This window comes from Podarcis gaigeae (assembly GCF_964106915.1).
Source record: "Podarcis gaigeae genome assembly, chromosome: Z".
NCBI classification, from domain to species: domain Eukaryota; kingdom Metazoa; phylum Chordata; class Lepidosauria; order Squamata; family Lacertidae; genus Podarcis; species Podarcis gaigeae.
Window position 1 is genome coordinate 105,001 of NC_139691.1, and position 27,500 is coordinate 132,500.

General features: G+C 41.8%; 1 protein-coding gene across 1 annotated transcript in view; it reads right to left on the reverse strand.

Annotated features, from left to right (window-relative positions):
* Positions 1-26,355, reverse strand: part of RABL6 (RAB, member RAS oncogene family like 6) — a 34,741-nt gene extending 8,386 nt beyond the window's left edge. The window contains 8 exon segments of the mRNA XM_083723184.1: positions 3,266-3,369; positions 9,191-9,296; positions 11,413-11,553; positions 14,702-14,793; positions 14,883-14,938; positions 15,034-15,081; positions 18,678-18,812; positions 26,158-26,355. Coding sequence (XP_083579310.1) covers positions 3,266-3,369; positions 9,191-9,296; positions 11,413-11,553; positions 14,702-14,793; positions 14,883-14,938; positions 15,034-15,081; positions 18,678-18,812; positions 26,158-26,287 — 812 coding nt within the window. The 5' untranslated portion in view covers positions 26,288-26,355.
* Between the last annotated feature and the right edge of the window lie 1,145 nt (positions 26,356-27,500).

Consider the following 27,500-nt stretch of genomic DNA (forward strand, 5'->3'; position numbering starts at 1 on the left):
TTAATAAGCCTTAATCAACCATTAATAAGCATTAATCAAACATTGATAAGCCTTAATCAACCATTAATAAGCATTAATCAACCATTAATAACCCTTAATAAACCATTAATAAGCTTTAATCGATCATTAATAAGCCTTAATCAACCATTGATAAGCCGTAATCAACCATTAATAAGCTTTAATCGACCATTAATAAGCCCTAATCAACCATTGATAAGCCTTAATCAACCATTAATAAGCTTTAATTTACCATTAATAAGCCTTAATAAACCATTAATAAGCATTCACATGATTCGTATTAATATTATTAATCAGCGTCCACATGATATTATTCATATATTTCATATTCATATTACTGATATTATTAATAGGCATTCACACAATTAATATTATGCATATTATTGATAAGCATTCATGTTATTCCAATTATTAATAAAAAACTACATTACTCATATTATTAATAAGCATTCATGTTATTGACATTATTAATAAGAATTTACCTTATTAATATTACTAATAAACATTCATATTATTGATATTATTGATAAACATCCATATTATTGACATTATTAATAAGTATTCACATTATTGATATTATTAATAAGCATTCGCATTATTAATAACCATTCACATAATTAATATTAATAAGCATTCACATTGATATTATGAATAAGTATTCATATTATTCATAAGAGCTCATGTAAGCATTATTAATATTATTCATAAGAATCCACATTATTCATCTTATTAAGCATTCACGTTAGTAATATTATTAAGCATTCGCATTATTAATATACTTCATAAGTATTCAGGCTATTCATCTTATTAATAAGCATTCAGATTACTGACACTATCAATAAGCATTCACGCTCTTCTTATTATTTTATTATTTAGTCATAAGTAATTAATAATTAATTATCATTAATACTTCATATTATTAATAAGCATTCATATTATTAATATTCTTCATAAGCATTCAGGCTATTCATCTTATTAAGAAGCATTCCGATAATTGACATTAGCAATAAGCATTCGTGCTCTTCTTATTATTATTCTTATTTTATTATTTAGTCAGAAGTAATTAATAATTAATTATTATTAATAATTAATATTATTAATAAGAATTCATATTATTAATATTCTTCATAAGCATTCAGGCTATTCATCTTATTAAGAAGCATTCCGATGATTGACATTAGCTCTTCTTCTTATTATTATTTTATTATTTAGTCAGAAGTAATTAATAATTAATTATTATTAATAATAATTAATATTATTAATAAGCATTCCTATTATTAATATTCTTCATAAGCATTCAGGCTATTCATCTTACTAAGAAGCATTCCGATGATTGACATTAGCTCTTCTTATTATTATTATTTTATTATTTAGTCAGAAGTAAATTAATAATTAATTATTATTAATAATTCATATTATTAATAAGCATTCACATTATTAATATTCTTCATAAGCACTCAGGCTATTCATCTTACTAAGAAGCATTCCGATGATTGACATTAGCTCTTCTTATTATTATTTTATTATTTAGTCAGAAGTCATTAATAATTAATTTTTATTAATAATTAATATTATTAATAAGCATTCATATTATTAATATTCTTCATAAGCATTCAGGCTATTCATCTTATTAAGAAGCATTCCGATGATTGACATTAGCTCTTCTTCTTATTATTTTATTATTTAGTCAGAAGTAATTAATAATTAATTATTATTATTATTAATAATTAATATTATTAATAAGCATTCCTATTATTAATATTCTTCATAAGCATTCAGGCTATTCATCTTACTAAGAAGCATTCCGATGATTGACATTAGCTCTTCTTCTTATTATTATTTTATTATTTAGTCAGAAGTAAATAAATAATTAATTATTATTAATAATTCATATTATTAATAAGCATTCACATTATTAATATTCTTCATAAGCACTCAGGCTATTCATCTTACTAAGAAGCATTCCGATGATTGACATTAGCTCTTCTTCTTATTATTATTTTATTATTTAGTCAGAAGTAATTAATAATTATTATTAATAATTCATATTATTAATAAGCATTCATATTATTAATATTCTTCATAAGCATTCAGGCCATTCATCTTACTAAGAAGCATTCAGATGATTGACATTAGCAATAAGCATTCGCGCTCTTCTTCTTATTATTATTTCATTATTTAGTCAGAAGTAATTAATAATTAATTATTATTAATAATTAATATTATTAATAAGCATTCACATTATTAATATTCTTCATAAGCATTCAGGCTGTTCATCTTACTAAGAAGCATTCCGATGATTGACACTAGCAATAAGCATTCACGCTCTTCTTCTTATTATTCTTATTTTATTATTTAGTCAGAAGTCATTAATAATTAATTATTATTAATAATTCATATTATTAATAAGCATTCACATTATTACTATTCTTCATAAGCATTCAGGCTGTTCATCTTACTAAGAAGCATTCCGATGATTGACATTAGCTCTTATTATTATTATTATTTTATTATTTAGTCAGAAGTAATTAATAATTAATTATTATTAATAATAATTAATATTATTAATAAGCATTCCTATTATTAATATTCTTCATAAGCATTCAGGCTATTCATCTTACTAAGAAGCATTCCGATGATTGACATTAGCTCTTCTTATTATTATTATTTTATTATTTAGTCAGAAGTAAATTAATAATTAATTATTATTAATAATTCATATTATTAATAAGCATTCACATTATTAATATTCTTCATACGCATTCAGGCTATTCATCTTACTAAGAAGCATTCCGATGATTGACATTAGCTCTTCTTATTATTATTACTTTATTATTTAGTCAGAAGTAAATTAATAATTAATTATTATTATTAATAATTCATATTATTAATAAGCATTCACATTATTAATATTCTTCATAAGCACTCAGGCTATTCATCTTACTAAGAAGCATTCCGATGATTGACATTAGCTCTTCTTCTTATTATTATTTTATTATTTAGTCAGAAGTAAATAAATAATTAATTATTATTAATAATTCATATTATTAATAAGCATTCACATTATTACTATTCTTCATAAGCATTCAGGCTGTTCATCTTACTAAGAAGCATTCCGCTGATTGACATTAGCAATAAGCATTCGCGCTCTTCTTCTGTTTATTCTTATTTTAGTATTTAATCACGAGTAATTAATAATTAATAATTATTAGTAATAATTAATAAGCATGCATCGGATTCCTCTTACATCTCATAGTTCTGGTCCTCCGTCTCCTGCTGGACCGAAAGTTCCTCTAGCGTGGCGTCAATGTCTAATTGGTTCGTTTCCAGTTGACGAAGGAGCGTCTCTCTCTAGGGGGGGAGGGGCGCGAATATATAATGAGGATTTCAAGGGGGGGGAAATCCTTTTTCCCCCAAAAAAATCCAAATTTCAAATAGAAATATTCAGCAGCGGAGGCAAAACGACGTCTCCAAGGTATAGAATATATGGATTTCTATATTTATAATAATATTTATAATATATATGTCATTTATATATGGATTCATTCATCTTTTTCCCCATCTTTCATTCATCTTGTTTCCATTTCTGGGCTAACCGCAGTTTTTGCCCAGAAAATTTATATAATTTATAAAATATATCTGTCATTTACAAATATATAAGATATATATGTAAATTTATAAGATATATGTAATTTATAAGATATGTGTAACTATATTTATACGTGGAACGAAAGGATAAAATTAACAGCCTGCAAGGATGAAAACGACGGTCTTATGACGCCAGCGCAATCATTATTGGCAAAAACGGAGGAGGAAAATCAGAAATCTTGGCGTTGTAAAGAAAAAAAAGGAACATTTTCGGATCGGCGGTGGGAATGTAAAAAAGGAAAGAACTTCTGGAAAAATGATATATAATATCTATCTATCTATGTCATATATATATATATATATATATATATATATATATATAATAAGATCTATGTAATATATATGTAATATAATATATAATCTATGTAATATATATGTAATATAATATATAATCTATGTAATATAATATATAATCTATGTAATATATATGTAATATAATATATAATCTATGTAATATAATATATAATCTATGTAATATATATGTAATATAATATATAATCTATGTAATATAATATATAATCTATGTAATATATATATAATATAATATATAATCTATGTAATATATATGTAATATAATATATAATCTATGTAATATATATATAATAGAATATTTAATCTATGTAATATATATGTAATATAATATATAATCTATGTAATATAATATATAATCTATGTAATATATATGTAATATAATATGTAATCTATGTAATATATATGTAATATAATATATAATCTATGTAATATAATATATAATCTATGTAATATATATGTAATATAATATATAATCTATGTAATATATATATAATATAATATATAATCTATGTAATATAATATATAATCTATGTAATATATATGTAATATAATATATAATCTATGTAATATATATATAATATAATATATAATCTATGTAATATATATGTAATATAATATATAATCTATGTAATATAATATATAATCTATGTAATATATATGTAATATAATATATAATCTATGTAATATATATGTAATATAATATATAATCTATGTAATATAATATATAATCTATGTAATATAATATATAATCTAGATTATATAATATATAATCTAGATTATATATTATATTACATATATATTACATAGATTATATATTATATTACATATATATTACATAGATCTTATTATATATATATATGACATAGATAGATAGATATTATATATATATATATATAACATTTAAAAAAAAAAAAAAAAGCATTTTTAATTGGTATTAATAGGCAAGATGTTAATTTCCTTTTCTGTGCAAAAACTGCGGCCAGACTGTTGTTAGCCCAGAAATGGAAACGAGATGAATGAAAGATGGGAAAGGAGTGAAAAAAGATGAATGAATGCAGGGAAGACGGGAAAGGAGTGAAAAAAGATGAATGAATGCAGGGAAGATGGGAAAGGAGTGAAAAAAGATGAATGAATGCATGAAAGACGGGAAAGGAGTGAAAAAAGATGAATGAATGCATGAAATATGGGAAAGGAATGAAAAAAGATGAATGAATGCATGGGGGAGAAAGATGAATGAATGCAGGAAAGATGGTAAAGGAGTGAAAAAAGATGAATGAATGCTGGGAAGATGGGAAAGGAGTGAAAAAAGATGAATGAATGCAGGGAAGATGCGAAAGGAGTGAAAAAAGATGAATGAATGCAGGAAAGATGGGAAAGGAGTGAAAAAAGATGAATGAATGCATGAAATATGGGAAAGGAATGAAAAAAGATGAATGAATGCAGGGAAGACGGGAAAGGAGTGAAAAAAGATGAATGAATGCAGGGAAGATGGGAAAGGAGTGAAAAAAGATGAATGAATGCAGGGAAGACGGGAAAGGAGTGAAAAAAGATGAATGAATGCATGAAAGACGGGAAAGGAGTGAAAAAAGATGAATGAATGCATGAAATATGGGAAAGGAATGAAAAAAGATGAATGAAGGCACGGGGGGGAAAGATGAATGAATGCATGAAAGATGCGAAAGGAGTGAAAAAAGATGAATGAATGCATGAAATATGGGAAAGGAATGAAAAAAGATGAATGAAGGCACGGGGGGCGGGGAAGATGAATGAATGCATGAAAGATGGGAAAGGAGTAAAAAAGATGAATGAATGCATGGGGGGAAAAGATGAATGAATGCATGAAAGATGGGAAAGGAGTGAAAAAAGATGAATGAATGCATGAAATATGGGAAAGGAATGAAAAAAGATGAATGAATGCAGGGAAGACGGGAAAGGAGTGAAAAAAGATGAATGAATGCAGGGAAGATGGGAAAGGAGTGAAAAAAGATGAATGAATGCATGGGGGGAGAAGATGAATGAATGCAGGAAAGATGGGAAAGGAGTGAAAAAAGATGAATGAATGCATGAAATATGGGAAAGGAATGAAAAAAGATGAATGAATGCAGGAAAGATGGGAAAGGAGTGAAAAAAGATGAATGAATGCATGGGGGGGAAAGATGAATGAATGCATGAAAGATGGGAAAGGAGTGAAAAAAGATGAATGAATGCATGGGGGTAAAAGATGAATGAATGCATGAAAGATGCGAAAGGAGTGAAAAAAGATGAATGAATGCATGAAATATGGGAAAGGAATGAAAAAAGATGAATGAAGGCACGGGGGGCGGGGAAGATGAATGAATGCATGAAAGATGGGAAAGGAGTAAAAAAGATGAATGAATGCATGGGGGGAAAAGATGAATGAATGCATGAAAGATGGGAAAGGAGTGAAAAAAGATGAATGAATGCATGAAATATGGGAAAGGAATGAAAAAAGATGAATGAATGCAGGGAAGACGGGAAAGGAGTGAAAAAAGATGAATGAATGCAGGGAAGATGGGAAAGGAGTGAAAAAAGATGAATGAATGCATGGAAGATGGGAAGATGGGAAAGGAGTGAAAAAAGATGAATGAATGCATGAAATATGGGAAAGGAATGAAAAAAGATGAATGAAGGCACGGGGGGGGAAGATGAATGAATGCATGAAAGATGCGAAAGGATGAATGAATGCATGGGGGGAAAAGATGAATGAATGCAGGAAAGATGGTAAAGGAGTGAAAAAAGATGAATGAATGCATGGAAGATGGGAAAGGAGTGAAAAAAGATGAATGAATGCATGAAATATGGGAAAGGAATGAAAAAAGATGAATGAATGCAGGAAAGATGGGAAAGGAGTGAAAAAAGATGAATGAATGCATGGGGGGAGAAGATGAATGAATGCATGAAAGATGCGAAAGGAGTGAAAAAAGATGAATGAATGCATGGGGGAAAAAAGATGAATGAATGCATGAAAGATGCGAAAGGAGTTAAAAAAGATGAATGCATGCATGGGGGAAAAAGATGAATGAATGCAGGAAAGATGGGAAAGGAGTGAAAAAAGATGAATGAATGCATGGGGGGAAAGATGAATGAATGCATGAAAGATGCGAAAGGAGTGAAAAAAGATGAATGAATGCAGGGAAGATGAAAAAAGGAGTGAAAAAAGATGAATGAATGCATGGAAGATGGGAAAAGAGTGAAAAAAGATGAATGAAGGCATGGGGGGAAAAGATGAATGAATGCAGGAAAGATGGTAGTGAAAAAAGATGAATGAATGCATGGAAGATGGGAAAAGAGTGAAAAAAGATGAATGAATGCAGGGAAGATGCGAAAGGAGTGAAAAAAGATGAATGAATGCAGGAAAGATGGGAAAGGAGTGAAAAAAGATGAATGAATGCATGGGGGGGAAAGATGAATGAATGCATGAAAGATGGGAAAAGAGTGAAAAAAGATGAATGAATGCATGAAAGATGGGAAAGGAGTGAAAAAAGATGAATGCATGCATGGGGGAAAAAAATGAATGAATGCATGAAAGATGGGAAAAGAGTGAAAAAAGATGAATGAATGCATGGGGGGAAAGATGAATGAATGCATGAAAGATGCGAAAGGAGTGAAAAAAGATGAATGAATGCATGGAAGATGGGAAGATGGGAAAGGAGTGAAAAAAGATGAATGAATGCATGAAATATGGGAAAGGAATGAAAAAAGATGAATGCATGCATGGGGGAAAAAGATGAATGAATGCATGAAAGATGGGAAAAGAGTGAAAAAAGATGAATGCATGCATGGGGGAAAAAGATGAATGAATGCATGAAAGATGCGAAAGGAGTGAAAAAAAAATGAATGAATTCATGGGGGGGAAAGATGAATGAATGCACGGGGGGGGGGAAGATGAATGAATGCATGAAAGATGGGAAAAGAGTGAAAAAAGATGAATGAATGCATGGGGGGAAAGATGAATGAATGCATGAAAGATGCGAAAGGAGTGAAAAAAGATGAATGAATGCATGGAAGATGGGAAGATGGGAAAGGAGTGAAAAAAGATGAATGAATGCATGAAATATGGGAAAGGAATGAAAAAAGATGAATGAATGCATGGGGGGGAAAGATGAATGAATGCATGAAAGATGCGAAAGGAGTGAAAAAAGATGAATGAATGCATGAAAGATGAAAAAAGGAGTGAAAAGAGATGAATGAATGCATGAAAGATGGGAAGACGGGAAAGGAGTGAAAAAAATGAATGAATGCAGGGAAGATGGGAAAGGAGTGAAAAAAGATGAATGAATGCATGAAATATGCGAAAGGAGTGAAAAAAGATGAATGAATGCATGGGGGGAAAAGATGAATGAATGCATGAAAGATGGGAAAAGAGTGAAAAAAGAATGGATGCATGAAAGATGGGAAAAGAGTGAAAAAAAAGATGAATGAATGCATGAAAGATGAAAAAAGGAGTGAAAAAAGATGAATGAATGCATGGGGGGAAAAGATGAATGAATGCAGGAAAGATGGGAAAGGAGTGAAAAAAGATGAATGAATGCAGGAAAGATGGGAAAGGAGTGAAAAAAGATGAATGAATGCAGGGAAGATGGGAAAGGGGTGAAAAAAGATGAATGAATGCAGGGAAGACGGGAAAGGAGTGAAAAAAGATGAATGAATGCATGAAAGATGGGAAAAGAGTGAAAAAAGATGAATGCATGCATGGGGGAAAAAGATGAATGAATGCATGGGGGGGAAAGATGAATGAATGCATGAAATATGGGAAAGGAGTGAAAAAAGATGAATGAATGCATGAAAGATGAAAAAAGGAGTGAAAAAAGATGAATGAATGCATGGGGGGAAAAGATGAATGAATGCATGAAAGATGGGAAAAGAGTGAATAAAGATGAATGGATACATGAAAGATGGGAAAAGAGTGAAAAAAAGATGAATGAATGCACGAAAGATGAAAAAAGGAGTGAAAAAAGATGAATGAATGCATGGGGGGAAAAGATGAATGGATGCAGGAAAGATGGGAAAGGAGTGAAAAAAGATGAATGGATGCATGAAAGATGGGAAAGGAGTGAAAAAAGATGAATGAGTGCAGGAAAGATGGGAAAGGAATGATAGCGGATTCTGAATGGGTCGGGCAAACGGCGGATGGGGTTCCGGGGGTCATCCAGCCTGACCCCGATTTGATCGGAGGATTCGCACTGCTTACCTGCAGCTGCAAGAAGGGGATGTTGAAGAACTTGTGGAGGTACTTGAGGCCGAAGCTGTTCTTCATGGAGGACTCGGCGTAGCGGACGTAGGAGGCGCCGGGGGGCCTGGGGGAAATATGAAAGCAAGAGCTGGAGGAGCTAGATGTCTCGCTGCGGGGAGTTCGTTCAATGCAACGCAATGAAAAATGACTTGAGGAGCTAGATTTCTCAGAGCGGGGAGTTCATTCAATGCCATGCAAAGCAGGGGAAAATGGCTTGAGGAGCTAGATTTCTCCCTGCGGGGAGTTCGTTCAAGGCAATGCTTGAGGAGCCAGCTTTCTTACAGCGGGGATCTCCTGCCATGCGCTGAAAGAAACCAGCTTGAGGAGCTAGATTTCTCGGTGCAGGGAGCTCATGCCACACAATGAAATTAAGGCACGGAGCTCCTGCCTCACACCATGCAATGCAATACAGCTTGAGGAGCCAGCTTTCTCCCTGCGGGGAGCTCCTCCCGAATGCAATGCGATAGAAAAAACACCTTGAGGAGCTAGATTTCTCAGAGCGGGGAGTTCATTCCATGCAATGCAATGCAATAAAGCACATCTTGAGGAGCTAGATTTCTCAGAGCGGGGAGTTCGTTCAATGCAATGCTTGAGGAGCTAGCTTTCTTACAGCAGGGATCTCCGGCCATCAAACTTTTTTTTAAAAAAAAAACAGCTTGAGGAGCTAGATTTCTCGGTGCGGGGAGCTCCTGCCTCCCACAATACCATACAATGCAATACCCCTTGAGAAGCTAGATTTCTCAGAGCGGGGATTTCATTCCATGCAATGCAATGGGGAACAGCTTGAGGAGCTGGCTTTCTCCCTGCGGGGAGCTCCTCCCTAAAGCAATACAATACAATACAATGCAATGCAATGCAATGCAATGCAACGCAATGGAAAACACCTTGAGGAGCTAGATTTCTCAGAGCGGGGATTTCATTCCATGCACTGCAATGGGAAACAGCTTGAGGAGCTAGCTTTCTCCCTGCGGGGAGCTCCTCCCTAATACAATACAATGCAATACAATGCAATGCAATACAATACACCTTGAGGAGCTAGATTTCTCAGAGCGGGGATTTCATTCCATGCACTGCAATGGGAAACAGCTTGAGGAGCTAGCTTTCTCCCTGCAGGGAGCTCCTCCCTAATGTAATACAATACAATACAATGCAATACAATGCAATGGAAAACACCTTGAGGAGCTAGATTTCTCAGAGCGGGGATTTCATTCCATGCAATGGGGAACAGCTTGAGGAGCTAGATTTCTCCCTGCGGGGAGCTCCTCCCTAATGCAATGCAATGCAATGCCATACACCTTGAGGAGCTAGCTTTCTCAGAGCGGGGACCTCCATGCAATGCAATGGGGAACAGCTTGAGGAGCTGGCTTTCTCCCTGCGGGGAGCTCCTCCCTAATACAATACAATACAATGCAATACAATGCAATGCAATACAATACACCTTGAGGAGCTAGCTTTCTCAGAGCGGGGACTTCCATGCAATGCAATGGGGAACAGCTTGAGGAGCTAGATTTCTCCCTGCGGGGAGCTCCTCCCTAATACAATACAATACAATACAATACAATACAATACAATGCAATACAATGCAATGCAATGCAATACAATACACCTTGAGGAGCTAGATTTCTCAGAGCGGGGACTTCATTCAATGCCATGCAATGCAATGCAATGCAATGCCATACACCTTGAGGAGCTAGCTTTCTCAGAGCGGGGACTTCAATGCAATGCAATGGGAAACAGCTTGAGGAGCTGGCTTTCTCCCTGCGGGGAGCTCCTCCCTAATACAATGCAATGCAATGCAATGCAATGCAATGGGAAACAGCTTGAGGAGCTAGCTTTCTCCCTGCGGGGAGCTCCTCCCTAATGCAATGCAATGCAATGCAATGCAATACAATACACCTTGAGGAGCTAGCTTTCTCAGAGCGGGGACCTCCATGCAATGCAATGGGGAACAGCTTGAGGAGCTGGCTTTCTCCCTGCGGGGAGCTCCTCCCTAATACAATACAATACAATACAATGTAATACAATGGGAAACAGCTTGAGGAGCTGGCTTTCTCCCTGCGGGGAGCTCCTCCCTAATGCAATGCCATACACCTTGAGGAGCTAGCTTTCTCAGAGCGGGGACTTCATTCAATGCAATGCCCTGGGGAGCAGCTTGAGGAGCTGGCTTTCTCCCTGCTCACCTGTCGATCTTTCGGATGAGGTCCCTCACGTCGTCGGGCAGGATGACCCGGTGCTCGCCCATGTCCCGGTGGTTGCCCAGGACGCAGACGGGCACGTGGTTGGGCACCTTGGGCAGCTCGCGCAGGACGTAGTTGAAGGTCCTGCAAGGGGGGGGGGGAGGGGGTCAGGGTCGCGGGTTCGAGGGGATGGAATGGGGCGGGGTTGCGGGTTCGAGGGGCCGGCCTGGGGTGGGGTTCTGGGTTCAAGGGGCCGCCCGGGGGTGCGGTGTTGGGGGTTGGAGGGGCCGCCCTGGGGATGCGGGTTCGAGAGGCTGCCCTGGGGTGCGGTTGAAGGTTGGAGGGGCCACCCTAGGGCGGGGTTGCGGGTTCGAGGGGCCACCTTGAGATGGGTCATGGTCTCAGGTTCGAGGGGCCGCCCTGGGGTGGGGGTGTAGGTTTGAGAGGCCGGCTTGGGGTGGGGTTGCGGGTTCGAGGGGCCGGCCTGGGGTGGGGTTCTGGGTTCGAGGGGCCGCCCTGGGGTGCGGTGTTGGGGGTTGGAGGGGCCGCCCTGGGGTTGCGGGTTCGAGGCTCCGCCCTGGGCTTCCGGGTTGGAGGGGCCGCCCTGGGGTGAGGGGTTCAAGGGGCTGCCCTGGGGTTGCGGGTTCGAGGGGCCACCTTGAGATGGGTCATGGTCTCAGGTTTGAGGGGGTGCCCTGGGGTTGGGGGTTCAAGGGGCTGCCCTGGGGTTGCGGGTTCGAGGGGCCACCTTGAGATGGGTCATGGTCTCAGGTTCGAGGGGCCGCCCTGGGGTGGGGTTCTGGGTTCAAGGGGCCGCCCTGGGTGCTGTGTTGGGGGTTGGAGGGGCCGCCCTGGGGTTGCGGGTTCGAGGCTCCGCCCTGGGCTTCCGGGTTCGAGGGGTCGCCCTGGGCTTCCGGGTTCAAGGGGCTGCCCTGGGGTTGCGGGTTCAAGGGGCTGCCCTGGGGTTGCGGGTTCGAGGGGCCACCTTGAGATGGGTCATGGTCTCAGGTTCGAGGGGCCGCCCTGGGCTGCAGGATTGCAAGTTTGGGAGGCCGGCTTGGGGTGGGGTTGCGGGTTCGAGGGGCCGCCCTGGGGTTGCGGGTTCGAGGGGCCGCCCTGGGGTTGCGGGTTCAAGAGGCTGCCCTGGGGTGTGGTTGAAGGTTGGAGGGGCCACCCTAGGGCGGGGTTGCGGGTTCGAGGGGCCACCTTGAGATGGGTCATGGTCTCAGGTTCGAGGGGCCGCCCTGGGGTTGGGGGTTCGAGGGGCCGCCCTGGGGTGGGGTTCTGGGTTCGAGGGGCCGCCTTGCTGTGGGGTTGCGGGTTCCAGAGGCTGCCCTGGGGTGGGGTTGAAGGTTTGAGGGGCCACCCTGGGGTGGGGTTGCGGATTCGAGGGCTGCCCTGGGGTGGGCCATTGTCCTGGGTTCGAGAGGCCACACTAGGGTGCAGGGTTGCGGGTTCGAGGGGCCGTCCTGGGATGCGGGGTTGGGGGTTCAAGGGTTCAGCTCCGCCCTGCGGTGGGGTTGTGGGTTTGAGGGGCTGTCCAGGAGTTGCGGGTTCAAGGTGCCACCTTGAGATGGGTCATTGTCCTGGGTTCGAGTGGCCACCCTGGGATGGGATTGCCGGTTCAAAGGGCCACCCTGGAGTGTGGGGTTCCAGGTTCGAGGGGCCGCCCTGGGTTGGGAGTTTGAGGGGAGGCCTGGGGTTGCGGGTTTGAGAGCTGCCCTGGGATGGGGTTGCGGGTTCGAGGGGCCGCCCTGGGGTGAGGGGTTCAAGGTCTGAAGGGCCACCCTGGGGTGCGGGGTTGTGGGTTCGAGGGGCCGCCCTGGGGTTGCGGGTTAGAGGGGCCACCCTGGGCTTCCAGGTTCGAGGCTCCGCCCTGGGCTTCCGGGTTCAAGGGCTTCCGGGTTCGAGGGGCCGCCCTGGGGTTGCGGGTTCGAGGCTCCGCCCTGGGCTTCCGGGCTCGAGGGGCCGCCCTGGGCTTCCGGGTTCGAGGGGCCGCCCTGGGCTTCCGGGTTCAAGGGGCCGCCCTGGGCTTCCGGGTTCAAGGGGCCGCCCTGGGGTTGCGGGTTCGAGGGCGTGCCCTGGGGTTGGGGGTTCAAAGGGCCAACCTGGGTTGCGGGTTCAAGAGGCCCCCCTGGGGTGAGTCATTGTCTCGGGTTCGAGGGGCCGCCCTGGGTTTGGGGGTTCAAGGGGCCGCCTTGGGGTGAGATATTGTCTCGGCTTCGAGGGGCCACCCTGGGCTTCCGGGATCGAGGGGCCGCCCTGGGCTTCTGGGTTCGAGGGGCCGCCCTGGGCTTCCGGGTTCAAGGGCTTCCGGGTTCGAGGGGCCGCCCTGGGGTTGCGGGTTCGAGGCTCCGCCCTGGGCTTCCGGGTTCGAGGGGCCGCCCTGGGGTTGCGGGTTCGAGGCTCCGCCCTGGGCTTCCCGGTTCGAGGGGCCGCCCTGGGCTTCCGGGTTCAAGGGGCCGCCCTGGGGTTGCGGGTTCGAGGCTCCGCCCTGGGCTTCCGGGTTTGAGGGGCCGCCCTGGGGTTGCGGGTTCGAGGGGCCGCCCTGGGGTTGCGGGTTCGAGGCTCCGCCCTGGGCTTCCCGGTTCGAGGGGCCGCCCTGGGCTTCCGGGTTCAAGGGGCCGCCCTGGGGTTGCGGGTTCGAGGCTCCGCCCTGGGCTTCCCGGTTCGAGGGGCCGCCCTGGGCTTCCGGGTTCAAGGGGCCGCCCTGGGCTTCCGGGTTCAAGGGGCCGCCCTGGGCTTCCGGGTTCAAGGGGCCGCCCTGGGGTTGCGGGTTCGAGGGGGTGCCCTGGGGTTGCAGGTTCGAGGGGCCACCTTAGGGTGGGGTTGCAGATTCAAGGGGCCGTCCTGGGGAGGGTCATTGTCTCGGGTTCGAGGGGGTGCCCTGGGGTTGGGGGTTCAAAGGGCCAACCTGGGTTGCGGGTTCAAGAGGCCCCCCTGGGGTGAGTCATTGTCTCGGGTTCGAGGGGCCGCCCTGGGTTTGGGGGTTCAAGGGGCCGCCTTGGGGTGAGATATTGTCTCGGCTTCGAGGGGCCACCCTGGGCTTCCGGGTTCGAGGGGCCGCCCTGGGCTTCCGGGTTCAAGGGCTTCCGGTTTCGAGGGGCCGCCCTGGGGTTGCGGGTTCGAGGCTCCGCCCTGGGCTTCCGGGTTCAAGGGCTTCCGGGTTCGAGGGGCCGCCCTGGGCTTCCGGGTTCAAGGGGCCGCCCTGGGGTTGCGGGTTCGAGGGGCCGCCCTGGGGTTGCGGGTTCGAGGCTCCGCCCTGGGCGTCCGGGTTCGAGACCCTCCTCACCACTGCTTGGTGATGTCAAACATCATGACCACGCCGTTGCAGTTCTTGTAGACGTCCAGGAACTCGGCGTCCAGAGCCAGGGCCGCCTCGGCCTCGGGTTCGAGAGAGAAAAAAAGAGACGTTTTAACGGGGGCTCGAAGGAGGGGTGGGTGGGAAAGGGAGTCTCGAACCCGGGCCTCACCTCCTGGGAGGGGTCGTTCTCCAGCTTCAGCCCGTCGCCCCGCCTCTTGCACTTGCCTGCGCCCAAAAAGAAAATTAAAAATGGCGGCCCAAAGCGGGGTCAGTTTGGAGAGCCTCCCGGGGTCCCAGCCGGGGAAGAGGAAGGGGCTCACCTTTGTCGACGACGTCCCACACTTCGACTTTGACGATGTCGTCGGTCGCTAGGCGGAAGAGGGAAGGAAAGGGGGTCAGGATTCGAACGCGGGACCCGGATTCGGCGTCGTATTTGCTCTTCCTCTTTTTTCGCTGTAAATTTCGTATTTTCCATTTCTATCTCTTCTTTATTGCGATATATATATATCACATATATCTATCTCTATCTATCTCTAATTTTCTATAATCCTTTTTTTTTCATTCTACTTCTTTTCCATGATTCAATTTCGATTTCTTCTTCTTCCATTTCTTCTTTTCCATTTCTATTTCTTCGTCTCTTTTTCTCTGATTCTACTTCTCAGTATTTTTTTTCCTGATTTAATTTCTATTTCTTCTTCTATTTCGCTTTTCCATTTCTATTCCTTCTTATTCTCTTTCTTATTATTCTCTTCTATTCTTCCGCTTCTATTTCTTCTTTTCCATTTCTATTTCCTCTTATTCTATTATTCTCTTTCTTATTTTTCTATTCTATTCTTCTCTTTCTATTTCTTCTTTTCCATTTCTATTTCCTCTTATTCTATTATTCTATTTCTTCTTATTCTATTTTATTCTTCTCTTTCTATTTCCTCTTATTCTATTATTCTATTTCCTCTTATTCTCTTCTATTCTTCCGCTTCTATTTCGCTTTTCCATTTCTATTCCTTCTTATTCTCTTCTTCTCATTCTTATTATTCTCTTCTATTCTTCCGCTTCTATTTCTTCTTTTCCATTCCTATTTCCTCTTATTCTATTATTCTATTTCCTCTTATTCTATTATTCTATTTTATTCTATTATTCTCTTTCCTCTTATTCTATTATTCTCTTTCTTATTTTTCTATTCTATTCTTCTCTTTCTATTTCTTCTTTTCCATTTCTATTTCCTCTTATTCTATTATTCTATTTCTTCTTATTCTATTTTATTCTTCTCTTTCTATTTCCTCTTATTCTATTATTCTCTTTCTTATTATTCTCTTCTATTCTTCCGCTTCTATTTCGCTTTTCCATTTCTATTCCTTCTTATTCTCTTATTCTCATTCTTATTATTCTCTTCTATTCTTCCGCTTCTATTTCTTCTTTTCCATTTCTATTTCCTCTTATTCTATTATTCTATTTCCTCTTATTCTATTATTCTATTTTATTCTATTATTCTCTTTCCTCTTATTCTATTATTCTCTTTCTTATTTTTCTATTCTATTCTTCTCTTTCTATTTCTTCTTTTCCATTTCTATTTCCTCTTATTCTATTATTCTATTTCTTCTTATTCTATTTTATTCTTCTCTTTCTATTTCCTCTTATTCTATTATTCTATTTCCTCTTATTCTATTATTCTATTTCTTATTATTCTCTTCTATTCTTCCGCTTCTATTTCGCTTTTCCATTTCTATTCCTTCTTATTCTCTTATTCTCATTCTTATTATTCTCTTCTATTCTTCCGCTTCTATTTCTTCTTTTCCATTTCGATTTCCTCTTATTCTATTATTCTATTTCCTCTTATTCTATTATTCTATTTCTTATTATTCTCTTCTATTCTTCCGCTTCTATTTCTTCTTTTCCATTTCTACTTATTAATCTATCTCTTACTTTCTATTTCTAATATTTCTCATCATTCTATTTCTCTATAGAAGGAGGCAGGAGAAGACAGGAAGTAGAAGGATGCTTCAAGGAGGAGGAGGAAGGAGGAGACAGGAAGTAGAAGGAGGCAGGAGGAGACAGGAAGTAGAAGGAAGCTGGAAGGAGGAGGAGGAAGGAAGTAGAAGGATGCTTCCTGGAGGAGGAGGAGGAAGGAGGAGACAGGAAGTAGAAGGATGCTTCAAGGAGTAGGAGTGGTACCCAAGGAGGAAGAGGAGACAGGACGTAGAAGGACGCAGGAGGAGACAGGAAGTAGAAGGATGCTTCAAGGAGGAGGAGGAAGGAGGAGACAGGAAGTAGAAGGAAGCTGGAAGGAGGAGGAGGAAGGAGGAGACAGGAAGTAGAAGGAAGCTGGAAGGAGGAGGAAGGATGCAGGAGGAGATAGGAAGTAGAAGGATGCTTCAAGGAGGAGGAGGAAGGAGGAGACAGGAAGTAGAAGGAAGCTGGAAGGAGGAGGAGGAAGGAGGAGACAGGAAGTAGAAGGAAGCTGGAAGGAGGAGGAAGGATGCAGGAGGAGATAGGAAGTAGAAGGATGCTTCAAGGAGGAGGAGGAAGGAGGAGACAGGTAGTAGAAGGAAGCTGGAAGGAGGAGGAGGAAGGAGGAGACAGGAAGTAGAAGGAAGCTGGAAGGAGGAGGAAGGATGCAGGAGGAGATAGGAAGTAGAAGGATGCTTCAAGGAGGAGGAGGAAGGAGGAGACAGGAAGTAGAAGGAAGCTGGAAGGAGGAGGAAGGATGCAGGAGGAGATAGGAAGTAGAAGGATGCTTCAAGGAGGAGGAGGAAGGAGGAGACAGGAAGTAGAAGGAAGCTGGAAGGAGGAGGAGGAAGGAGGAGACAGGAAGTAGAAGGAAGCTGGAAGGAGGAGGAAGGATGGAGGCAGGAGGAGACAGGAAGTAGAAGGATGCTTGAAGGAGGAGGAGGAAGGAGGAGACAAGAAGTAGAAGGAAGCTGGAAGGAGGAGGAAGGATGCAGGAGGAGACAGGAAGTAGAAGGAAGCTGGAAGGAGAAGGAGGAAGGATGCAGGAGGAGACAGGAAGTAGAAGGATGCTTCAAGGAGTAGGAGGAAGGAGGAGACAGGAAGTAGAAGGAAGCTGGAAGGAGGAGGAAGGATGCAGGAGGAGATAGGAAGTAGAAGGATGCTTCAAGGAGGAGGAGGAAGGAGGAGACAGGAAGTAGAAGGAAGCTGGAAGGAGGAGGAGGAAGGAGGAGACAGGAAGTAGAAGGAAGCTGGAAGGAGGAGGAAGGATGGAGGCAGGAGGAGACAGGAAGTAGAAGGATGCTTGAAGGAGGAGGAGGAAGGAGGAGACAAGAAGTAGAAGGAAGCTGGAAGGAGGAGGAAGGATGCAGGAGGAGACAGGAAGTAGAAGGATGCTTGAAGGAGGAGGAGGAAGGAGGAGACAGGAAGTAGAAGGAAGCTGGAAGGAGGAGGAAGGAGGCAGGAGGAGACAGGAAGTAGAAGGAAGCTGGAAGGAGAAGGAGGAAGGATGCAGGAGGAGACAGGAAGTAGAAGGATGCTTGAAGGAGGAGGAGGAAGGAAGTAGAAGGATGCTTCCTGGAGGAGGAGGAAGGAGGAGACAGGAAGTGGAAAGTACCCAAGGAGGAAGGAGGCAGGAGGAGACAGGAAGTAGAAGGAAGCTGGAAGGAGAAGGAGGAAGGATGCAGGAGGAGACAGGAAGTAGAAGGATGCTTGAAGGAGGAGGAGGAAGGAAGTAGAAGGATGCTTCCTGGAGGAGGAGGAAGGAGGAGACAGGAAGTGGAAAGTACCCAAGGAGGAAGAGGAAGGAGGAGACAGGAAGTGGAAAGTACCCAAGGAGGAAGAGGAAGGAGGAGACAGGAAGTAGAAGGATGCTGGAAGGAGGAGGAGGAAGGAGGAGGCAGGAAGTGGAAGGATGCTTCAAGGAGGAGGAGGAAGGAGGCAGGAGGAGACAGGAAGTAGAAGGATGCTTCCCGGGAAAAAGGAAGCAGGATTCGAACGCAGGACCCGGCCCGAGACTCACTCTTGTAGTTCCAGTGGATGCTGGTGACCTGGATTTCCTGCGTGGGGACGTAGGCGTCCAGGAACTTCTTGCCCTGCAGCCGGTGCCACAGGGTGGTTTTGCCGGTGTTGCGGTCTCCCCGGATGACGATCTTCACTGCGGGGAAAGAGGAAGAAAAAGAGGGATGATATAAGAAATAAAAGGAGAAGAAGAAGTAGAAATAGAAAAGAAGAAAGAGAAGAATAGAAGAAGAAGAATAAATAGAATAATCTTGCGGATGACGATCTTCACTGCGGGGAAAGAGGAAGAAAAAGAGAGATGGGATAAAATATCCAGAAGAAATAGAAATAGAAAAGAAGAAAGAGAAGAATAGAAGAATAGAAGAGAAGAAGAGAAGAAGAAGAAGAAATAGAATAATCTTGCGGATGACGATCTTCACTGCGGGGAAAGAGGAAAAAAGAAGAATAGAAAGAAGAAGAGAAGAAGAAGAAGGAATAGAATAATCTTGCGGATGACGATCTTCACTGCGGGGAAAGAGGAATAAAGAAGAATAGAAGAATAGAATAGAAGAAGAGAAGAAGAAGAAATAGAATAATCTTGCAGATGACGATCTTCACTGCGGGGAAAGAGGAAAAAAGAAGAATAGAAGAATAGAATAGAAGAAGAGAAGAAGAAGAAATAGAATAATCTTGCGGATGACGATCTTCACTGCGGGGAAAGAGGAATAAAGAAGAATAGAAGAATAGAAAGAAGAAGAGAAGAAGAAGAAGAAATAGAAGAATATTGCGGATGACGATCTTCACTGCGGGGAAAGAGGAATAAAGAAGAAGAGAAGAATGGAAAGAAGAAGAGAAGAAGAAGAAATAGAATAATATTGCGGATGACGATCTTCACTGCGGGGAAAGAGGAATAAAGAAGAATAGAAGAATAGAAAGAAGAAGAGAAGAAGAAAAAGAAATAGAATAATCTTGCGGATGACGATCTTCACTGCGGGGAAAGGGGAATAAAAAGAGAGATGAGATAAGAAAGAAAAGACGCAGGAGAAATAGAAATAGAAAAAGAAGAAAGAGAAGAATATTGCGGTGGCCCCGGATGCGTAAAAGGGAAGAAAAGAGAAAAACTATAGTAACGTACAATGTAGCGTTGAGCAAAATAAAGTGAAATAAATAGCAAACTGCAATGCACTCCCGTACAATAGAATAAGGTCAACTATGGCACAAAGATAGAAAAATAATATATATATCTTGTCAGGGGCTCAGGAGCAGAGGCACAGGGGAGAGAGAATTATTATTATTATTATTATTATTATTATTATTATTATTATTATTATTATTTTATTAAACTATGTTATGTTGTTATTATTATTATTATTACATGTTTTTTTTATTATTATTATTCTTTTATTAAACTATGTTATGTTGTTATTATTATTACATATTGTCAGGGGCTCAGGAGCAGAGGCACAGGGGAGAGAGGGAACGGAGAGCGAAGGGGAAGAATCGGAGGGCAGCGTAGGGGAGGAGGACAGCGGCCCGAGAGATTCCATGAGCCTCTCCAGCGAATCGGAAGACTCCCAGAAGGAGTCACATATGTTATATTATTATTATGTTATAGCATTATTATTATATATTATGTTATATTATTATTATTATTTTATTAAACTATGTTATGTTGTTGTTATTATTATTATTATTATAAATTATGTTATGTTATTATTATTAATATTACATGTTTTATTATTATATTATGTTAAATCATAATTATTATTATTATATATTATGTTATATTATTATTATTATTATTTTATTAAACTATGTTATGTTGTTATTATTATTATTATTATTATTATTATTATTATTATTATAAATTATGTTATGTTATTATTATTAATATTACATGTTTTATTATTATTATATTATGTTATATCATTATTATTATTATATATTATGTTATATTATTATTATTATTATTTTATTAAACTATGTTATGTTGTTGTTATTATTATTATTATTATTATTAATTATGTTATGTTATTATTATTATTATTACATGTTTTATTATTATTATATTATGTTATATCATTATTTTTATATATTATGTTATATTATTATTATTATTTTATTAAACTATGTTATGTTGTTATTATTATTATTATTATTATAAATTATGTTATGTTATTATTATTATTACATGTTTTATTATTATTATATTATGTTATCATTATTTTTATATATTATGTTATATTATTATTCTTTTATTAAACTATGTTATGTTGTTATTATTATTATTATTACATGTTTTTTATTATTATTATTCTTTTATTAAACTATGTTATGTTGTTATTATTATTATTATTACATTTTATTATTATTATTATTATTATTATTTTATTAAACTATGTTATGTTGTTATTATTATTATTACATGTTTTATTATTATTATTATTATTATTATTATTACGTGTTTTTTTATTATTATTATTTTATTAAACTATGTTATGTTGTTGTTATGTTAATAAAACATGTAATAATAATAATAATAATAATAATAACAACAACAACATAACATAGTTTAATAAAATAATAATAATAATAATAATAATAATAAAACATGTAATAATAATAATAACAACATAACATAGTTTAATAAAAGAATAATAATAATAATAATAATAAAACATGTAATAATAATAACAACAACATAACATAGTTTAATAAAATAATAATAATAATAATAATAATAAAACATGTAATAATAATAATAATAACAACATAACATAGTTTAATAAAAGAATAATAATAATATAACATAATATATAATAATAATGATATAATATAATAATAATAAAACATGTAATAATAATAACATAACATAATTTATAATAATAATAATAATAATAACATAACATAGTTTAATAAAAGAATAATAATAATAATATAATATATAATAATAATGATATAACATAATATAATAATAATAAAACATGTAATGAAAGTAAGGATATGAAAGCATTTATGTGTGTTTTTTCTTTGTGTCTTTATAAAATGTGAAAATCCAATAAAAAAATTTAAAAATATATATATATATATATATGGGAGTTCACCGATTGGGTCTGCGTTGCTCCGGGACAGGCGGAAGGAAGTCGAAAGGCCCCCGAGGTTGGTTCAAAGAAAGAGTAAGGATAGCGGACGGCACCTGCGTGGCGAGTCCGCGGCAGGTCCAAAGAAAGGACCGCTTTCATGCGGTTTAGATATCCTCCAGGTACCCTCTCCCTCCTCCCCTAGGAGCCCAACCCAGGTTGCCATCCCAGACGTTCCTGCTCCGGGACTCTCAACCAGAAAGGGGGGATCTGAAGAAGTGCGCATGCACACAGCGGCGTAGCGTGGGGGGTGCCAGGGGTGCCGGCCGCACGGGGCGCAACATCGGGGGGGGGCAAGTTCCTTCCTCCGCGCCCCGCCGCCGCCATCCCCTCCGAGGGGCGCTCCCCCAAACCCTCCGAGAGGAAGCCGGCGGGCGGGCCAGGGTCTCCCGGCAGAAGGGGGTGCCGCTGGCTCCGGCTCTCAGCCGCGGGGGGGGGGCGGGCGGGCGAGGACGGAGTCTGGACCCGGCCGGATCGGGCTCCGCCTACAGCCCAAGGGGAGGAGGGGGCGGGGAGGGGGCTCCGCAAAGAATAAATTTAATAAATTCCTGCTGAGCCTTAAGGAGGGGGGGGGTCCTCGGCTCCTTCGCTCGCCCCCAGCCCCAGTGGCGTAGCGTGGGGGGTGCGGGAGGGCCGGCCGCAACATCGGGGGGGGGGCGCGCTCGCACTCGAGTGCTAAAATCCACGGTTTAGGGGGCGCAAATTGCTTGCCTTGCCCCGGGGGCTGACAACCCACGCTACGCCACTGCATGCACACGGAAGCTCATACCAAGAACTGACTTAGTTGGTCTTTAAGGTGCTACTGGAATTTCAAAGGATATTCCCGTTCCTACTCCGATCTCGCTACTTCCGAGAACATGCTCTGGCGTTAGTCTCTGCATCATTTGTCTTCAGAAAATAAGCGATTTCTGTGTCTCTTCTACTGGGAGAGTCAAGGCCAGTCTTGCCGTCAAACCGAGGAGGGAGAGAGCTGGGCTCTTGTTTGGCATTTGCCCGACGCCTGACGTTGATGCATTTTAGCTCAGGAGAAATGGGGATTTGGGGGCAGCTTCCAAACCGCCTAGGGGACGCAGGTGGCGCTGTGGGTTAAAGCCTCAGCACCTAGGACTTGCCGATCGAAAGGTCGGCGGTTCGAATCCCTGCGGCGGGGTGCGCTCCCGCTGCTCGGTCCCAGCGCCTGCCAACCTAGCAGTTCGAAAGCACCTCCGGGTGCAAGTAGATAAATAGGGACCGCTTACCAGCGGGAAGGTAAACGGCGTTTCCGTGTGCGGCTCTGGCTCGCCAGAGCAGCGATGTCACGCTGGCCACGTGACCCGGAAGTGTCTCCGGACAGCGCCGGCCCCTGGCCTCTTGAGTGAGATGGGCGCACAACCCCAGAGTCTGTCAAGACTGGCCCGTACGGGCAGGGGTACCTTTACCTTTACCTTTTTCCAAACCGCCTGCACAGTCAGTTTCGGGGGGTTCGGGAAACCCCTTCCTTCCCAGCTAGCCTCCCGGAAGAGGGAAGCAGCGACCAAAGCCGTGTAACGGTCAGGAGGAAGGTTGCCGGCTGGGCGCGGGCGCCAAGTTCGAATGTACAGGCGCGCGGCACGGATTGGGAACCAGGTCCGAAAGCCCGCCGGAGGCGGGGGGAAGACTCCGGGGACTCAGCGCCAGAAGAGTCCAGAACGGGCGAGACCCCAGCGGACAGGCGGACCCAGAGGAGGAAAGAGCAGAGGAAGAGGTGGAGCAGGGCTAAACTGGTGTCTGGGGGGAGGAGATTCAGACGGAGCTTCGGCCGTCTAGGGTTCGAGACGTAGAGCTGCGGGCCGCGGCTTGGAAATGGAAACCGAACGTCAAAAAAGACTTTTGTATAGAACAAGGAACTGGCGTTGGTCCTTTGTGAGCTGGGACCTCGGGCAGCTCTGACATATATATATATATATATATATATATATATATATATATTGCAGGTTTTGGTGTCCTCGGGTGTCTTCCCGTGTAAAAGTTGGGGTGTCTAGGCATATATATATATTATTTATACCCCGCCCTCCCCAGCCAAGGCCGGGCTCAGAGCGGCTTACAAGCAATAATAAAAACAAGATGAATGATTACAAACTTAAAAGCAAAAATAAAACACAACAATTAAAATAATGGAACATTAAAATATTAAAATGTAGCCTCATCGCAGGAGGAGAAGGAAAAGAAGGGGAAAAAAGAGAGAGGGGGGGAGGGAGGGAATCAAACTGGCTCCAAGCCAAAGGCCAGGCGGAACAACTCTGTCTTACAGGCCCTGCGGAAAGAAATCAGATCCTGCAGGGCCCTGGTCTCATGAGGCAGAGAGTTCCACCAGGCCGGAGCCAGAGTTGAAAAGGCCCTGGCTCTGGTCGAAGCCAATCTAACTTCCTTAGGGCCCGGGACCACTAGGGTGTTGTTATTTATGGACCTTGAGGCTCTCCGTGGGGCAGACCGGGAGAGGCGGTCCCGGAGGTACGAGGGTCCTAGGCCGTGAAGGGCTTTGAAGGTCAAAAGCAGCACCTTAAATCTGACCCTGTACTCCACCGGGAGCCAGTGCAGCTTGAAAAGCACTGGGGGAAGATGCTCCCATGGCAGGGACCCCGTGAGGAGCCTCGCTGCAGCATTCTGCCCCCGCTGGAGTTTCTGGGACAGCTTCAAGGGCAGCCCCGCCTAGAGCGAATTACAGTAGTCAAGCCTGGAGGTGACCGTCGCATGGATCAGGGCGGGAGAGGTAAGGGACCAACTGCTTGATGCGGCGAAGGTGGGAAAATGTCGCCTTGGCTGTTGCTGTAACCTGCGCCTCCATGGAAAGGGAGGCGTCAAGGATTACACCCAAACCCTTAACGGAAGGCAATGGCACTAATTGGGCCCCCGCAAGAGAAGGGAGTTGGTCCCTCATCCCCATGCCATCCCAACCCAGCCATAGGACCTCTGTCTTCGAAGGATTTAGTTTCAATCGGCTCCCACGAAACCATCCAGCCACAGCTTCCAAGCATCTGGTCAGTGTGTCCGGGGCCGAGTCGGTGTGGGGTTGCGGGTTCGAGGCTCCGCCCTGGGCTTCCGGGTTTGAGGGGCCGCCCTGGGCTTCCGGGTTCAAGGGCTTCCGGGTTCAAGGGCTTCCGGGTTAATAATAAATTATTATTATTATTATGGACATCATATTATTATTATTATTATTATTATTATTATTATTATTATCATCATTATTATTATTATGAACATATTATTATTATTATTATTATTATTATTATTATACTGGACATATTATTATCATCATCATCATCATTATTGACATATTATTATTATTGACATATTATTATTATTATTATTATTATTATTATTATTATTATTATACAGGACATATTATTCTTATCATTATCATTATTATTATTGTTAACATTCATTCACATTATTCATATTATTCCCAAGCCCGACTCACTGTTATACTGGACATATCATTATTATTATTATTATTATTATTATTATACTGGACATATTATTATTAACATTCATTCATTTTCTTCATATTATTCCCATTATTCGGATTATTCACTCACTGTTATGCTGGACATATCATTATTATTATTATTATTATTATTATTATTATTATTGACATATTATTATTATTATTATTATTATTATTATTATTCATCCCCCTTCTTCCCCTTCTTCTTCCCCAGCCCCACTCACTGTTATACTGGACTTATTATTATTATTATTATTATTATTATTATTATTATACTGGACATATTATTATTAACATTCATTCATTTTCTTCATATTATTCCCATTATTCGGATTATTCACTCACTGTTATACTGGACATATCATTATTATTATTATTATTATTATTATTATTATTATTATTATTATTATTATTATTATTATACTGGACATATTATTATTAACATTCATTCATTTTCTTCATATTATTCCCATTATTCGGATTATTCACTCACTGTTATACTGGACATATCATTATTATTATTATTATTATTATTATTATTATTATTATTATTATTATTATTCTGGACATATTATTATTATTATGCTGGACATATTATTATTAACATTCATTCATTTTCTTCATATTATTCCCATTATTCGGATTATTCACTCACTGTTATACTGGACATATCATCATCATTATTATTATTATTATTATTATTATTATTATTATTATTATTATGGACATATTATTATTATTATTATTATTATTATTATTATTGACATATTATTATTATTATTATGGACATATTATTATTATTATTATTATTATTATTATTATGGACATATTATTATTATTATTATTATGATTCTTCTTCATCCCCCTTCTTCCCCTTCTTCTTCCCCAGCCCCACTCACTGTTATACTGGACGCCTTTGGCGAAGCGCCGCTGCAGCGCCTGGTTCATGGACTGCAGGCCGGGCGGGATGGGCTTCTCCCGGGCCTGGCCGGCCTCCGAGCCCACCAGCTTCTTCAGGGCCGAGAACATCCCGCCTTCGCCTCAGACGCTTCGCCTCAGAACGACGCCGCCGCCATCTTGGGCCGCCTTCTTCTTCCTCCGGACGACTTCCGGCGGCCGACGGCGGCCGAAGAGGGACAAAGTGGATCCCGCAGCCAATCAGGAGGCGGAGAAGGGAGAGGAGGAGGGATGAGAGGATGACGGGCAGCCGCCGCCATTTTGGACTCTTTTTTCCTCGCTTAGCAACGGCGTGACGTTCCGGCGACCGACGGCGGCCGAAGAGGGACAAAGTTGATCCCGCAGCCAATCAGGAGGCGGAAAAGGGAGAGGAGGCGGGATGAGAGGATGACGGGCAGCTGTCGCCATTTTGGACTGGCTTTTTCCTCGCTTAGCAACGGCGTGACGTTCCGGCGACCGACGGCGGCCGAAGTGGGACAAAGTTCAAGCCGCAGCCAATCAGGAGGCGGAGAAGGGAGAGGAGGCGGGACAAGTGGATGACGGGCAGCCGACGCCATTTTGGACCGCTGTCTTCTTCGCTTAGCAACGGAGTGAGGGACGGCGGCCGCTGAGGGACAGAGTTAATGCCGCAGCCAATCAGGAGGCGGAGAAGAGGCGGGATGAGAGGATGACGGGCAGCCGCCGCCATTTTGGAGTGGCTTTTTCCTCGCTTAGCAACGGAGTGAGGGACGGCGGCCGCTGAGGGACATAGTTGAAGCCGCAGCCAATCAGGAGGCGGAGAAGGGAGAGGAGGCGGGATGATAGGATGACGGGCAGCCGCCGCCATTTTGGACCGTTTTCTTCTTCGCTTAGCAACCGAGTGAGGGACGGCGGCCGCTGAGGGACAAAGTTCAAGCCGCAGCCAATCAGGAGCCGGAGAGGGGGAAGGAGGCAAGACAATTCGATGACGTAGCAAGGTCGACGGTGGCCGGAGAGGGGCAAGGTGCGCAAGCCGCGGCGGCCATCTTGGCGGAGGCAAGAGCTGGAGGCGGGTTTCAGCCAATCAGGAGCCGGCGAGGGGAAGCGCGGAGGGACAATTGGCGTCAGAAGGGATGGCGGCCATCTTGGCGGAGGCAACAGCGAGGACGAGGCTGTTCTAATAGAAAAGATAAAGTTATATAGAGATTTTCCTCATAAAGATAATTTATATGTGTAAAGATAATGTATATATGAATTAAGGGCCCTCAATGTTTTGGGACTACAACTCCCAGCATGCCTCACCGTTGGACCCGTTCGCTAGGGATGA